This window comes from Pseudonaja textilis, chromosome Z (genome assembly GCF_049901715.1).
Source record: "Pseudonaja textilis isolate UNSWEBS1 chromosome Z, rPseTex1.2, whole genome shotgun sequence".
In the NCBI taxonomy this organism is placed as follows: domain Eukaryota; kingdom Metazoa; phylum Chordata; class Lepidosauria; order Squamata; family Elapidae; genus Pseudonaja; species Pseudonaja textilis.
This window is the reverse complement of record NC_142008.1, coordinates 109960110-109973096: the sequence shown is the minus strand read 5'-3', so window position 1 is coordinate 109973096 and position 12987 is coordinate 109960110. Positions and strand designations below refer to the sequence as shown.

The following is a 12987-nucleotide window of genomic DNA, read 5'->3' as shown; positions in this document are numbered from 1 at the left end:
GTCGGGCCATGGATTTCGGTGGCTGAGTGCGCTGCCAGTTCTGCTGCCAAGGCCTCCTCGACGGCTTGTGCTAAGTTGAGGTCCTTTTTAGCGAGAAGGCGCCTCTGAAGGTGGAGGTCCTTGACCCCGCAGACTAGTTGATCAAGGAGCATGTCCTCCAGGTAAGTTCCAAACCCACAATGCAGTGCTGCTGTTCTGAGGGCGGCCATGTACTGATTGATGGTCTCCTTGTCCGATTGCTTCCTCATACGGAAGGTGAATCTCCTGGCAATCTGTGAGGGCCTGGGAGAATAGTGGTTAGTGAGGATTTCAAGTAGTTCAGACCAAGGAACGTTTTTCAACTCACGTGGAGCCACGAGGGCTGTGGCAGTATCGAAAACGATGGCTCCACAGTAGATCAGGAAATACGATTTTTTCCGATGCTCCCCAGCATCAGCCAGCCCGATTGCATCGATATAATGGTTGAAGCGGTTCTTGTATGATTCCCACTTCTCCTCATCCGGTTTGAACGCTGGGAAGACTGGATTGGAATTCATGGTGATGGGACCGTGGAACAACCTGTGGACAAAATCTCTGGGGCAGTGGCAAAGGTTCTAGTGCCTGTGGCAGGCAAGTGATTTCAGCTCTGGAGAGGCTTTTCGCAATCCTCTCTCTCTCTCTGGGCTAGCACACGGTTTGGCTATCAGCCGTTGGCAGCGTTTGAATTCGCGCCTGTGTGGGCGTCAGTGACTTGACTACAGCACCGCGCTGTACCTTTTAGGTTTGAAATTCAAATGACAGCCGCTTGAATTTCGCGCCTAAAAACGAGCGGCTGCGGCTCGCAGCGCTTCACTTTTCCTGTAGCTGGGCTAACAAGCGGCTACAGACGCTTCTAACTTTCGATTCTGACCGCTCTCTCTGGCTGCGGATCAGCGTTGCTTCTTAGTGCTTGCTGACCGCTTTCTCTGTCAGCGGATCAGCGTCGCTTTTTGCTTGCTGACCGCTTTATCTGGCTGCGGATCAGCGTTGTTTTATCGCCGGCCGATCGCTCTTCTCTGGCTGCGGATCGGTGGCTAGTGACTCAGCGGTTGCATGGTGCTTCTGGTAGCCATCCCATCCTCGTCGCCAGTGTTAAGTTTGGGAAAGGAGAGGCTGAACCAGAGCATGAGTGCAACAATACTTTATTATAACAATAAACGGCTGACCGTGCTTGCCAAGCCGGGAACTGGCTCGCAGCGATCAGCAACTGGTTGGACCCTGCAGCCTGCTTTTATAGCTGGCTGCTGGGGAGAACCAACCAATGAGTGAAGGGGAAGAACGCCCCCGCAAAGTGAATGGACCTGAGTGAGAACTCCTAGGGTTCTCAGAACATAACACCACCAGTCTCAAGGTTGTCCATCCTTCAAGTGGCCAATGAGGAGTCAAATCGATGGGGGCAATATGCTGACTCTGCAAACTGCTTAGATAGGGTTGTAAAGAAAGTACTGGGTAGTCTTATATAAGTCTAACTGCTATTGATATCTCTGCCCTTACATTGCCCAAAACATCAGACAATGAGTTCGCCTCAAACTTTAACCCAGTCCTCAAATTCACTTCAAATCTTAACCTAATCTACAAATCAGCCAGCTGCATTTTTAGTGAGCATGTTGTATAAACTTAATCTAGTTATCTTATGGTTAAGCAGGTAACACAAACATGTCAGATTTAGCCTGGGTATTACTACCTTTGTTAAACCTTGATATTCTTCAGAGCTCAGCAAATGTGGATGTAATAAGACCATGCAACTTTTAGAAATCTCATTAGGGGTGTCTGTAGCCCCATGTGGCAATGGCCATTCTCTAATATTATAAAATCTCACCCCCCCCCCCCATTTCCCATTCAAACAATCTTCACTTGATAAGACAGATCCCATAGTTGACTGAGAACCATAATTTCCTTCATTGCCACATGGGTGGAGTTTGCACATCTTTTGTTAAAATAGGTTTGGCTAATTTAGGGTTAGGGCTGTTGTGCAAACCCAGCCTATTTTTTTATTCTTTTTTGGGGGGGGGGGAGGGGAGAACAGAGATATCATTTTTACCAGCCAAGCCACATCATCCTGTCACATTCATAAAGTCAACAAATTAAACTTTTCCTAGGATCTAGAGCCTATGGTGGTGGGATGTTTTCCCAATTAAGTTCTTAAGTCTGACTTTCAAACATTCAAAGCAGAAACACTTGACATCGGGAATAAACAGAAGTACTTCTGCTAAGTATAACTTATTTTTTCTAGTAAAGAATTCAACTCACGTTTTCATCCAGCTTCTGTGTCTCCCTCGAGTTTAGTCTACTCTAAAACACAAGCCCTTGACCCTGAGTGGTGATTGATAGAATCAAGCAACTCGGTTCCTGAAGATTTGTTTCAGCTGTGAAGCTCTTTCACTTTCTATTCTTCTACAAGGGCTTGGATTTCAGGCTAGTTGTGAGAGTTTTCTTTTCTTTTTGCTCTTTTTTATCGGGATGTGCCTGAGTAAAGCAGGAGGTCCCCAAAATGAATAAATAAAGGGGAAAATATCTTTGCATGCCCCGGACTTTCTCAAAACCCTTTAAACTGGCATGCTTTCAAAAATCTGAAGCTGAAATGTATTTGCAGAGTGATAAGCAAATGGGATGAGGACAGCATCCACAAAATAAGTGATCAGGTTTAAATAAATTTATTTTTAGTATTTCCTGGCAAGGGGAATATGTGCAGGATGTGTGACAGGATGTTGTGGCTGGGTAGGTAAAAATGATTATCCCCCCCGCAAAAAAAGATATCAAGAAAATGAGACTATGAGCAAACTTATTATCATTATAGATAATCCTTGACTTATGACCACAATTGGGTTCAGAATTTTGGTTACTAAGCAAGGCAGTCATTAAGTGAGTCATCAAATGTTTTACAAACATTTTTATTGCAGTTATTAAATGACTCCAGCTTTCCCAATCGATGTCAAAAACTGGATGGGAAGATTAGTGAATATCAATCAATGACTACAAGATTCTGTCACAAGTCGTAATAGTGAGCCAGTTGCCAAATGCCCAAATTGCAATCACGTGACTTCAAGGCTAGTGCAATGATCGTAACCACAGTGGATAAAAACGATGCTTTTTTAAAAAAATCAAAAAATCGGATTTTTAATTTAAATCAGATTCTTTTTATTTAAATCAGATTTTTTTTAAATCAAATTTATTTTAATAAACTGCTTTTGCAGTAAACATCTAAAGAAGTTTTCTATTTAAGAGACATTAAGAATTCAGTTTATTCAGCATGAAATTGAGCTTATTTATGTAGCAGGTGTCTGTATATTCTGCAGTATTTACGTTTTTGGTAAACTCATCCAATGAATCCAAGCTCTACAAGGAAACCTTCATTTCGTTTGCAAATAATAATATTAAAGATTCTAACCACCAGCAAGAATGAGTCCTTACATTAAAGAGCATCATTTTATATCCAACATGGCAGCACCTGTTAGCAGGCATTCACTCACTGGCTGCCTGCCATGTTCCCTCACCTTGTTCTGTCACTGCTGCATCACCAGCCATCCCACTGAAGTGAATGGGATTGTCAGTGCGTCAACAAAGGGTCGGGGAGCCGCTGCAGGACAGAGATGACAATTGTTCTTTAAAAAATATGATTTAAATTGAGTTGATTTAAATCAAGCCTTTTTACTAGTGATTTAAATCATGATTTAAATCAAGTCAAATCCACCCTGGTCGTAACTTTGAGGTCAGTTCATAAATCACTTTTTCCGAGGTTGTCATAACTTTGGACCATCATTAAATGAATGATCATAAGTCAAGAACTTCCTGTATGCACAGAAGCCAAAGTCTTTGGAATCACTCTTCCTGTCAGCTAGCCTGCTACTTGCTGCCATAGAAGAGGGGAGAGAGATCAATGGAGATTTTTTGCACTGAAGCTTTGTAACTATGGCCTGCATTTCGCTTCTCTCTCCAAGGGCATTTATGTTGGCTTTGGTATGCAGTGGCCTCTAGTTGCCTAGCCACAAGGGGGCTGGGCTGTACAGTTTGTTTCAAGTTGCTGTTTTCATGCACTTTGCTTCAGAACTTGCCTGGAATTTCTTGTTTTCAGTTCATTCCCAGTAAAAGTACTTTTCTCTAAATCTATGGAGCCAAGGATTTTTCCTTCCTAGGAAATGGACAGAGGCAGCCCTGATATTAGGCAAGCTCTGCTTTAATTGTCAATCCAGAGACAGCAGTCTACCGTGGGAACTGAGCATCCAGTGTCCAACCACAGGGGTGAGCTGGAGGGAACTGGAGCTTTGGCCAGCTCCCCCACTAGACCACACCATGCTCGAGGTGAGGCCGAATGGCAAGAGGAGCTGGACCTCAATGAGAAGCCCATCAGACTCAGGTAGGTGAGAAATGTAGAGTAGAGGGAAGACGCAGACCCCTTCCCAGAGGAAAGTCCAGAGGAAGCCATGCTGAACCAGGCCCTGTTCCTGATACAACAGGTTAGGCGGAGTTGAAGAGCCCAAATGCCTCTTGCACAGACAGTTACACAAGTTTTCTGGGTCACCCTAAACCAAGCTGCATAAGCCATTCTGCCTACCGGGACCACTCCTCAAAGGTGCTGGGCCCCAAAGGTCCCTGACTTGGGGGTTAAATATGAGGGAGAACCCGAGCATCTGGGGTTCATCCTGGTGCAAGTCTGGAACTACATGCGGAAGTATGGAGCTGAATTGGAGATGGGGGAAGCCCAAATAAGATGGGCAATCATGGCTCTGAAGGGGTAGAGTGGCTGAGTGGATGTCTCCCTCCACAATAACTATGCTCCCCAATTGAAGAACTATGACCACTTATGGCAGCCCTTCACCAGCAGTTCAAGGACCCACTGGCCGAGTACAAGGTTCAGATCTGGATAAAGACAATCACCCAAAGGCAACAGTTGGTGGCCATGTACACCCAGGAGTTCCAAAAGTTGGCATGCCAGCTGGCCACATGACCCTATGGGGTTGTATGCTGGCTCAGAAGATATCTGGATAGTTTGGAGTGCCAGTCTATCTGGCCAAACCTAGCTAATGCTTCCTTTACTGACCTGACTGCCCTCTCAGCCATCCCATTACTAGCTGGATGAAAAGGGGCTGTGAGAATGTGCCTAATCCCCAAGTTGGCAGCGAACATCCCGAACTCACAAGATGTGAACTGGGGGCCATTGTCTGATACCAATGTGTCAGGGAGGCCATGGGCGACAAAAATTTGGGTCAGTGCTTTAACGATGGCCTGAGTGGTTGTTCAAAGGAGTAGAGCCAAGTCAATCCATTTAGAATAAGAATCTACTAAGACTAGGAAGGTCCGCCCGTGTACTGGTCCAGCCAGGTCAATGTGCGGGCGAGACCAAGGGCCCCCAGCACTTTCCCACCTGGCAGGGGTGGCTGCTGGTGGGGCTGGTCTGGTAGTTTGGCATGGTTGGCACGAGCTTACCCAGCTGGAGATTTGGGCATCCATGCCTGGCCACCACACGTAGCTGCGGGCCAGGGCCTTCATCCTCACGATGCCCGGGTGGCCTTCATGAAGGACCTTTAGAATTGGTTTGTGAAGAGTGGCTGGGATGACCACCCTTGTTCCCCATAACAAACAACCCTGCAGGGATGACAACTCTTGCCTGTGAATCTTGAATGGTATGAATTCAGGAGTGTATTGTGTTTCAGGCCACCCCCTCCCCACCCAGTCCAGGACCTGGGCAATTACCCTGTCTTTTTTGGAGTGCGTTGCAATGCCTTCAGCTGTAATAGGTAAATTGAGTTCGTTGACTTCAAAAATGGCATGAATGGGTGCAGGGTCTTCGACTGGAACTGGCAGGGGGCAGCAACTAAGGGCATCTGCGTGACACAAGTTTTTTCCAGGGAGATGCACTAATTTGTATGAGTAGGCGGCCAGGAACAGAGTCCACCTGGTCATCCTAGGTGACAGGACCTGCAGGGTTTGCTTGTCCCCTGACAAAAGACCTAGAAGTGGTTTATGGCTTATGGTCATAAGAGTTCAAAATAGTGACCAAAAAGGAATTCATGAAACTTTTTGACAGCAGCCACTGCAGCCAAAGCCTCTATCAATTTGGCTGTAGTTTCTTTCTGCAGCAGAGAAGGTCCTTGAGAAAAAGGCAATTGGTGCCTCAGAGCCATTTGGGAGCCTGTGGCTCAGAACTGCCCCAATACCAAAGGGAGAAGCTTCAGCTGCCAGGACTAGGGGGAGTTGTTGATTAAATTGGATTAAAACTGATCAGATGTTAGTAAGGATTTGACTGATTTGAAAGCATGGGCTTCCCTAGGTCCCCAATGCCAGGGGGATTCTTTATCTAAAAGTCTGTGTAAAGGTTCTGCAATGGATGCCTTATGAGGAAGAAATGAAGTGTAAAAGTTCAGGAGCCCCCAAAAGGCTTGGAGTTCCATCTTATTAGATGGTGTGGGTGCCTCGTGAATAGCCCTGACTTTGGACTCAATTGGGTGAATATCAGAGGTGTCAATTCTGTAGCCTTGAAAGTCCACTTGCTTAGTGGCGATGGTGCACTTCTCCCTTTTGAGTTTGAGGCCATGCTGCCTAAACCTGTCTAGGACTGCCCTAACCCTTTGCATGAGTTGAGACTTATTCATTGCTGAAACCAAAATGTCATCAAAGTAAGGGACTACACCTGGGAGCTCTTGAAGGAGCCTTTCCATGAGGGACTGAAAAATACCGGGGGCCACACTAACGCCAAATTGGAGGCGCTTGCATTTGAATGCACCCCTATGGGTGACTATGGTTTGCAGTTCAGCTGTCTGATTATCAACAGGGAACTGTTGGTAGGCCTGGGACATATCCAATTTGGCAAAAATAGTGCCAAGTTCAAAAGTATGTAACAGATGTTGGATTACAGGGACAGGGTATGCACTGACCTGCAGAAAACGATTGAGGGAGGTCTTGTAATCAGCACAGATTCTCACGCTGCCATCTTTTTGAGTGGGGTGACTATGGGGGGTCTCCCACTTAGCAAAATCTACTGGTTCTAATACCCCTTGCTTTAACAATTTGTCTAATTCTACGTCTAATTTGGGGCAGATAGCAAAGGGTACCCTGTGTGGCTTGAGGCGAATGGGAGTTGCCTGGGGGTCTACAGTGAACGAGATGGAGGTGCCAGAATAGCAACCTAATTCATCGCTAAAGACATCAGAATAGTCTCTGAATAGGGTGTCTACTTCAGAGGTTGAGACAGCATGGATACCAGTTATACTAAGGCCAAGGGAAGGGAACCAATCTAGTCCCAACAAACTGGGGAGGGCACCATTAATTACCACCAAAGGCAAATGGCCTTTAAAGCTTTGGAATTGAATTAAAAACTTGCCTTTCCCAAGGACAGGGATGTTCTTGCCCTGGTAGTCCTGTAGGGTCAGGTGGCATTTCTGGAGCTTCTTTTTGGATATTCTGGGGTGAATCTTCTTCAGGATCTCCCAGGAGATGATTGAGAGTGCTGATCCCGTGTCCACCTTCATTCTGCAAGGCTTACCTTCTAAAAAAACAAAAATATTTATTTTGTTAGAGTCTTTAGAAGTGTGGTCTGAGTGGTAGCAAATATAGCAATCTTCCACTTGCCTTTGAAAATTAGCAGTAGGCTGAGGTCTCTGAGGAAAGGTTCTCCCAGCTTGGCAGACTCTAGCTAGGTGGCCTTTCCTCTGACAGTTCAGACAAATAGCATTCCTGAACCTGCAGGATGCCCTAAGGTGGAAACCCCCACAGCTCAGGCAAATGGGAGGTTGCCTGGGGGTGAGGTTGGTCCTTTGTCCAGCTCCTTCTTGTGGGGGCTTTTGCTGTCTAAGGAGGTTTATGTCCATTGTGACTACAGGGTCTTCCTCTAGGGAAACTTCCTCAGAGTGGATAGTGGAGCTTCCTTGCCTGATAGGAGTTCCTTGAATCTCAGCTGCTGATTGAGCAGAGAGCTCAGCAGCTTGGGCTTCTTCTATTGCTATGGCTAAGGTTAAGTCTTTTTTTGCTAGTAAGCATCTTTGAAGCCTAAGGTCCCTGACCCCACAGACAATCTGATCCAAAAGCATGTCTTCTAGGTAGTCTCTGAACCCACACTGTAAGGCAGCTGATCGCAAGGCTGCCATGTATTCGTTAATTGACTCCCCCTCAGCCTGCCTTCTAATCCTGAAGGCATGTCTTCTACCTATCTGGGAAGGTTTAGGGGAATAGTGGTTGGAAAGAATCTCTTGGAGCTCTTCCCAAGGGATATTTCTGACAGAGTGAGGGGCAACCAGTGCTGTAGCGGTGTCAAAGACCGCAGCTCCACAGTAACTAAGGAAGTAAGATTTTTTTCCATGCTCTGCAGCGTCTGCGAGGTCGATGGCATCTAGGAAATAGATGAAGCGATTCTTGTAGGACTCCCACGTCTCTTCGGCTGGTTTGAAGGGTGGGAATGCCGGGCTGGTGCTCACCTTGAGGCAGCAGTGTCAGTTCCTGGAAGTCTTGCCATAATTTCAAATTTCCTTGTATAGCCAATAGATCTTTATGCTTTAACATCTTATTAATGCTCAAGTTATTCGGGTGGATCATCGCCTCCATTGTTGAGAGCCAGATCGGGACCTTTAAATAATGTTTTTTCCTTATTTTATTCCAATTGGCCAATAGAGAATCTCTAATTAAATGTCGATGAAAATATTTTTGTTTGGTTTTCCCGATATCCCATAGGAAGGCTCCCTCTGTAAATCATGGCCTTCTAAAATTAGTATTCTTTTATTAGGTAAGTTCACCCAATCCTTCAACCATACTAAGGAAGCTGCACAATGGTATAACTCCCAATTTGGGAAGACCATACCTCCCCTGCTCTTCATATCTTGCATTGCTTTTAGGTTTATTCTGTTTTTTCCCTCGCCAGATAAATTTTGCAATTATCCTATTAAGTTCCGCAAATAATTTTTGTGTATTTTAATTGGTATTGTCTGAAATAAATAGATGAATTTAGGGAGAATGGACATTTTAATAGTAGCAATCCTCCCTAATAGGGAAAGTTGCAGTTTAACCCATGTCCCTAGATCTTTCTTTACCTGTTGTAATAATTTGTCGTAGTTATTTTCCATTAACATCTTACATTGTGCCATCAACCATATTTCTAAGTATTTGATTTTCTTTATCACTTATAGTCCCATTGTCTCTTCTAGTTCTGATTTCTGTTTTTCTGTTAAGTTTTTAGTTATTAATTTTGCTTTCTTTCTATTAATTTCAAGTCCTGCAACTTTTCCAAATTGTTCTAACTCATTCATCAGTATCTGTCCATTTTTTGGGGGGTCCTCAATAAAGAAGACCATGTCATCCGCAAATGATTGCAATTTATACTCTTTCTTAATCTTTAACCCCATTATTCCCGGATTCTGTCTGATTCAAGTTAGTAGTGTTTCCAAAGATAGTATGAAGAGCAGGGGAGATAACGGACATCCCTGCCTAACTCCCTTCTCTATTTTTACTGATCAGGTATATTCTCCATTTATATTATTAGCTTTTTGTGTGGAATAAATTTTAGTTACAATATTTTCAAATTTAGTGCCTAAATTCATATTATAGATTTGTTGGATTAGAAATTGTCAATTTAAATTATCAAAGGCTGCTGAGCATCCAGGAATATAAGGGCTACTTGTTTGTCTGGATGGGCTTCATAATATTCCAAGACATCCAAGACTATTCTTAGATTGTTCCCAATTTGTCTGATGGGGAGAAATCCATTCCGATCTTTATGTATATATTCATTCAAGATTCTTTTCAGTCTATTTGCTATGATGGTAGTGAATATTTTATAATCAGTGTTTAACAAAGAAATTGGTCTGTAATTTTGAATTGATTGGGGATCCAAATCCTCCTTCGGAATCAGCGAAATCAATGCCTCCCTCCGTGAGCCTGGCATTTTAACTGCAAGTAGAACACCATTGTAAACTTCCACCATGAGGGGTCCTATTTGTTCTCCTATTGCTTTGTAGAGTTCCCCTAGAATCCCATCTGGTCCTGGTGTGTTGTTGTTTTTCTGCTATTTCCACTTCAGACCAAGTGATATCTTTAGTTAGTATTTCTTTCATCTCTTCCCCTATTATTTTATCTTTTCTTTCACCCAAATAGTTCCTTATCTTATCCTCATCTACCTCCTCCTTTTTATATAACTTCCCAAAGTATTCATATATAATTTCTTTTTTCTGCTCTATCCCATGTTGGGTATCCCCATTTCTATCTATTAATTGGTAAATTAGTCTTTTTTCTTTTTCCTTTTTGAGTTTGTAGGACAGCCATCTCCCTGGTTTGTTAGCCTGTTCAAAGTATATCTGCCTAGTTATATTCAATTTTGCCCCCATTCCCTCTTGTTCAATTAGATTCAATTTATGTTTAGTTACTATCATTTGATTTTGCAATCTAAGATCTTTTGGGGTATGTTGTAATTGGATTTCTAGTTCCCTAATTCTTTGTTGCAATTTGTTTTGCTGTGCATATTTTTCTTTATTCCTCTTGGCGGTATACGATATTTGTTATGCCCCTTATTACTGCCTTCATGATATCCCAGATATTTTGTTTCGTGGTTGCCTCATTATTATTTTCTTTTAAAAAATAATTTAATTCTTCCTTGAGTCTATTCGTAAATTCTTTTTCTTTGATGAACAGAGTATTTAACATCCACCTTTTCTTTGGCTTTTTCCTACCACTCCACAATAACTGATTTGGATTGTAATCTGCCCATTCATTGGGTAAAATTTCAATCTGTTTTAATTGGTTCACTATTTCGCCATTCATCCATGCCATATCTATCTGAGTCCAAATTTGGTGTGGGTTGGAATAAAATGTAAATTGCCTTTTCTCTGGGTTCAGCTTCCTCCATATATCTATCAAGTTCAGTTCATTCATCATTTCCACACACGATTTTGGTACCTGTCTCTTTTTTTCCCTCCAGTGCTATGATCTTTTTGATAGTCCACAATGGCATTAAAGTCCCCTAAAATACAAATGTTTCTTTTTTCTAATCATATTATTCTTTCATGTAAATGTTTAAAGAACTTGTTTTGATTTTCATTAGGGATATAAATTACTACTAATAGCATTGGGATTGAATTGATCCAGATTTGCAAAACCAGAATTCTTCCATTGGCATCCTTCCATATTAAATCTGCTTTCATGCTGTCTTTTACATATACTGCTATGCCTTTCTTTTTTCCAGGGTCTGCTGGTGCAGTATATAATTTCCCTAACTTCAGGCATTCTAAGTATTTTTCATCTGACTTCCTTATATGAGTTTCTTGTAAGCATACTATATCCACATTTTGTTTAATTAATTTGGCTAGTATTCTTTTTCTTTTTATCATGGAATTTAGACCATTTATATTGATAGTATTTTCTTTTCCTCTTCCATTATCTAATTAATTATTTCTCTTTGCCTTGTAACTACTCCGAAAACTGCTTGTGACTGGTACTGTGCCCTACCTTCTTCTCTTTCTTGTTGTTGTCGGGTGCTTTTCAGGTTTTCTGGGAACCCATCTCCCTTCTTTTGATGGTCTTGATCTTCTTGGGAATTTGATTCTAATTCATTCTTGCTACTCTGCTCTTCAGGACCTACCAGTCATTCATAAAAATCTTGAGCTTTTTCCAGACAACTTAATTTTCCTTTCTTCCCATATGATTAACATCCCCTCTGGAACTAGCCATTTAAACACAATGCCTTTTCGGTTTAGTTGGGCCATCAAAAATTTATAGTCTCATCTTCCTTCTCTTACTCTTCTTGGGATTTGTTTAGGAACCAAAATTCCTTTATATTTAATTGTTCCTTCTCTAGATATTTTGTATATAATATCCCAGACCTTTCTTCTTGCAAGTTGTACATGGATTTCTTTTGGGCACTTGTGACATCTCACATAAATTGTACTTACTCTATAGACTTTGTCTAATTCTTTCAAAATATCATCTTTGTCTCTTTCCAGTACTTCCACCAGTATCTCCGCCATCACCTGTTCTAGATCTTCTTCTTTTGATTCCACTATATTTTGGAATCTCAAATATGCTGAGGCCTTGTCCATCTCTAGATACGCCAGGGAAACTTCCATTTCTTTACTCACAATCTTTAGGTGTTCATCTACCATTTTCAATTTCCTTTCAGTCTGTTCTGTCCTTTTCTCTACCTCTTTTATTGTCAGTTAATTTTTCTCCATCTAATTTGGAAATATCTACTTTCATTTCTGCTTTTAATTTCCCCATCTCTTCTTTTAGTTCATTTATATCTGCTCTTGTCTCGGTGTGGCTTTTCAGCATTATTTCCTGTAGCTTTGACATAGATTCTTGTAAGGTAAGAAGAGTCAAGTGGATATTGGCATTCACAGAGGGTTGTTTCTCTGATAGTACTGATTCCTCAATTGTCTTCTGTGACATCAGTGAGGGTATTGCCATTGGAGTTGTTAATGTTGTCTTCTTTCCGGCTTTGAGCATTGTAGTAGTTATAGAAGTCATTTCTCTTAGAATTTGTTTTTGTTTTTGTACTATATTAATTACGTTATCCCAAATTAACATTCAGTGTTAAATAGTATATCGTAAACTTAGCCAATGAACTAATTAGATGATTTGTCTATCTAGTAGCTTCCTAGATTCTTTGATGTATTAAATAGTCCTATAAATAAAAATACTGTCGAATATAATCTCAAATTCAAGTTCTATGTTAAATACAAAAATATATAGAGTCTACACTTATATCTCAATCTCTAAAAATGAGTTCTAAATGATAGTAATAATAAATACCTTCTCATGTCTCCCTAGGTTATATACAAATATTATATATAGTTCCAAATCTACACAGTTACTATAGAGTACTTTATCTCAATAAAGTATATATAAATATATATATCTTATAAGATGGTATTACAAAAAATCATCAGTGTAAATAGAAATAGTGTAAATAGAAATAAATTAATCTGTATAAACCAATTAATTATTTAAAGTAATCAACAAAGTATAATCAGGTGTTAATATATGGTTAATTAT

The 12987-nt window shown here is 41.6% G+C and overlaps 2 protein-coding genes across 3 annotated transcripts in view; one reads left to right on the top strand and one right to left on the bottom strand.

Annotated features, from left to right (window-relative positions):
• LOC113449571 (uncharacterized) overlaps positions 1-2336 on the bottom strand; it is a 60446-nt gene extending 58110 nt beyond the window's left edge. The window contains exon 1 of the mRNA XM_087917244.1: positions 2269-2336. The gene's annotated coding sequence lies outside the window, so the exon portion shown is untranslated. The remainder of the gene's footprint in view (positions 1-2268) is intronic.
• A 1772-nt stretch (positions 2337-4108) lies between these two features.
• The window catches only part of LOC113449572 (perforin-1-like), a 49177-nt gene continuing 40298 nt past the window's right edge, over positions 4109-12987 (top strand). Inside the window, exon 1 of one of the 2 annotated variants that reach the window (XM_087918040.1) lies at positions 4109-4372. In XM_087918040.1, the coding sequence (XP_087774166.1) occupies positions 4309-4372 (64 nt within the window). In that variant the 5' untranslated portion in view covers positions 4109-4308. The remainder of the gene's footprint in view (positions 4373-12987) is intronic. The other variant, XM_087918045.1, reaches the window with a different exon arrangement.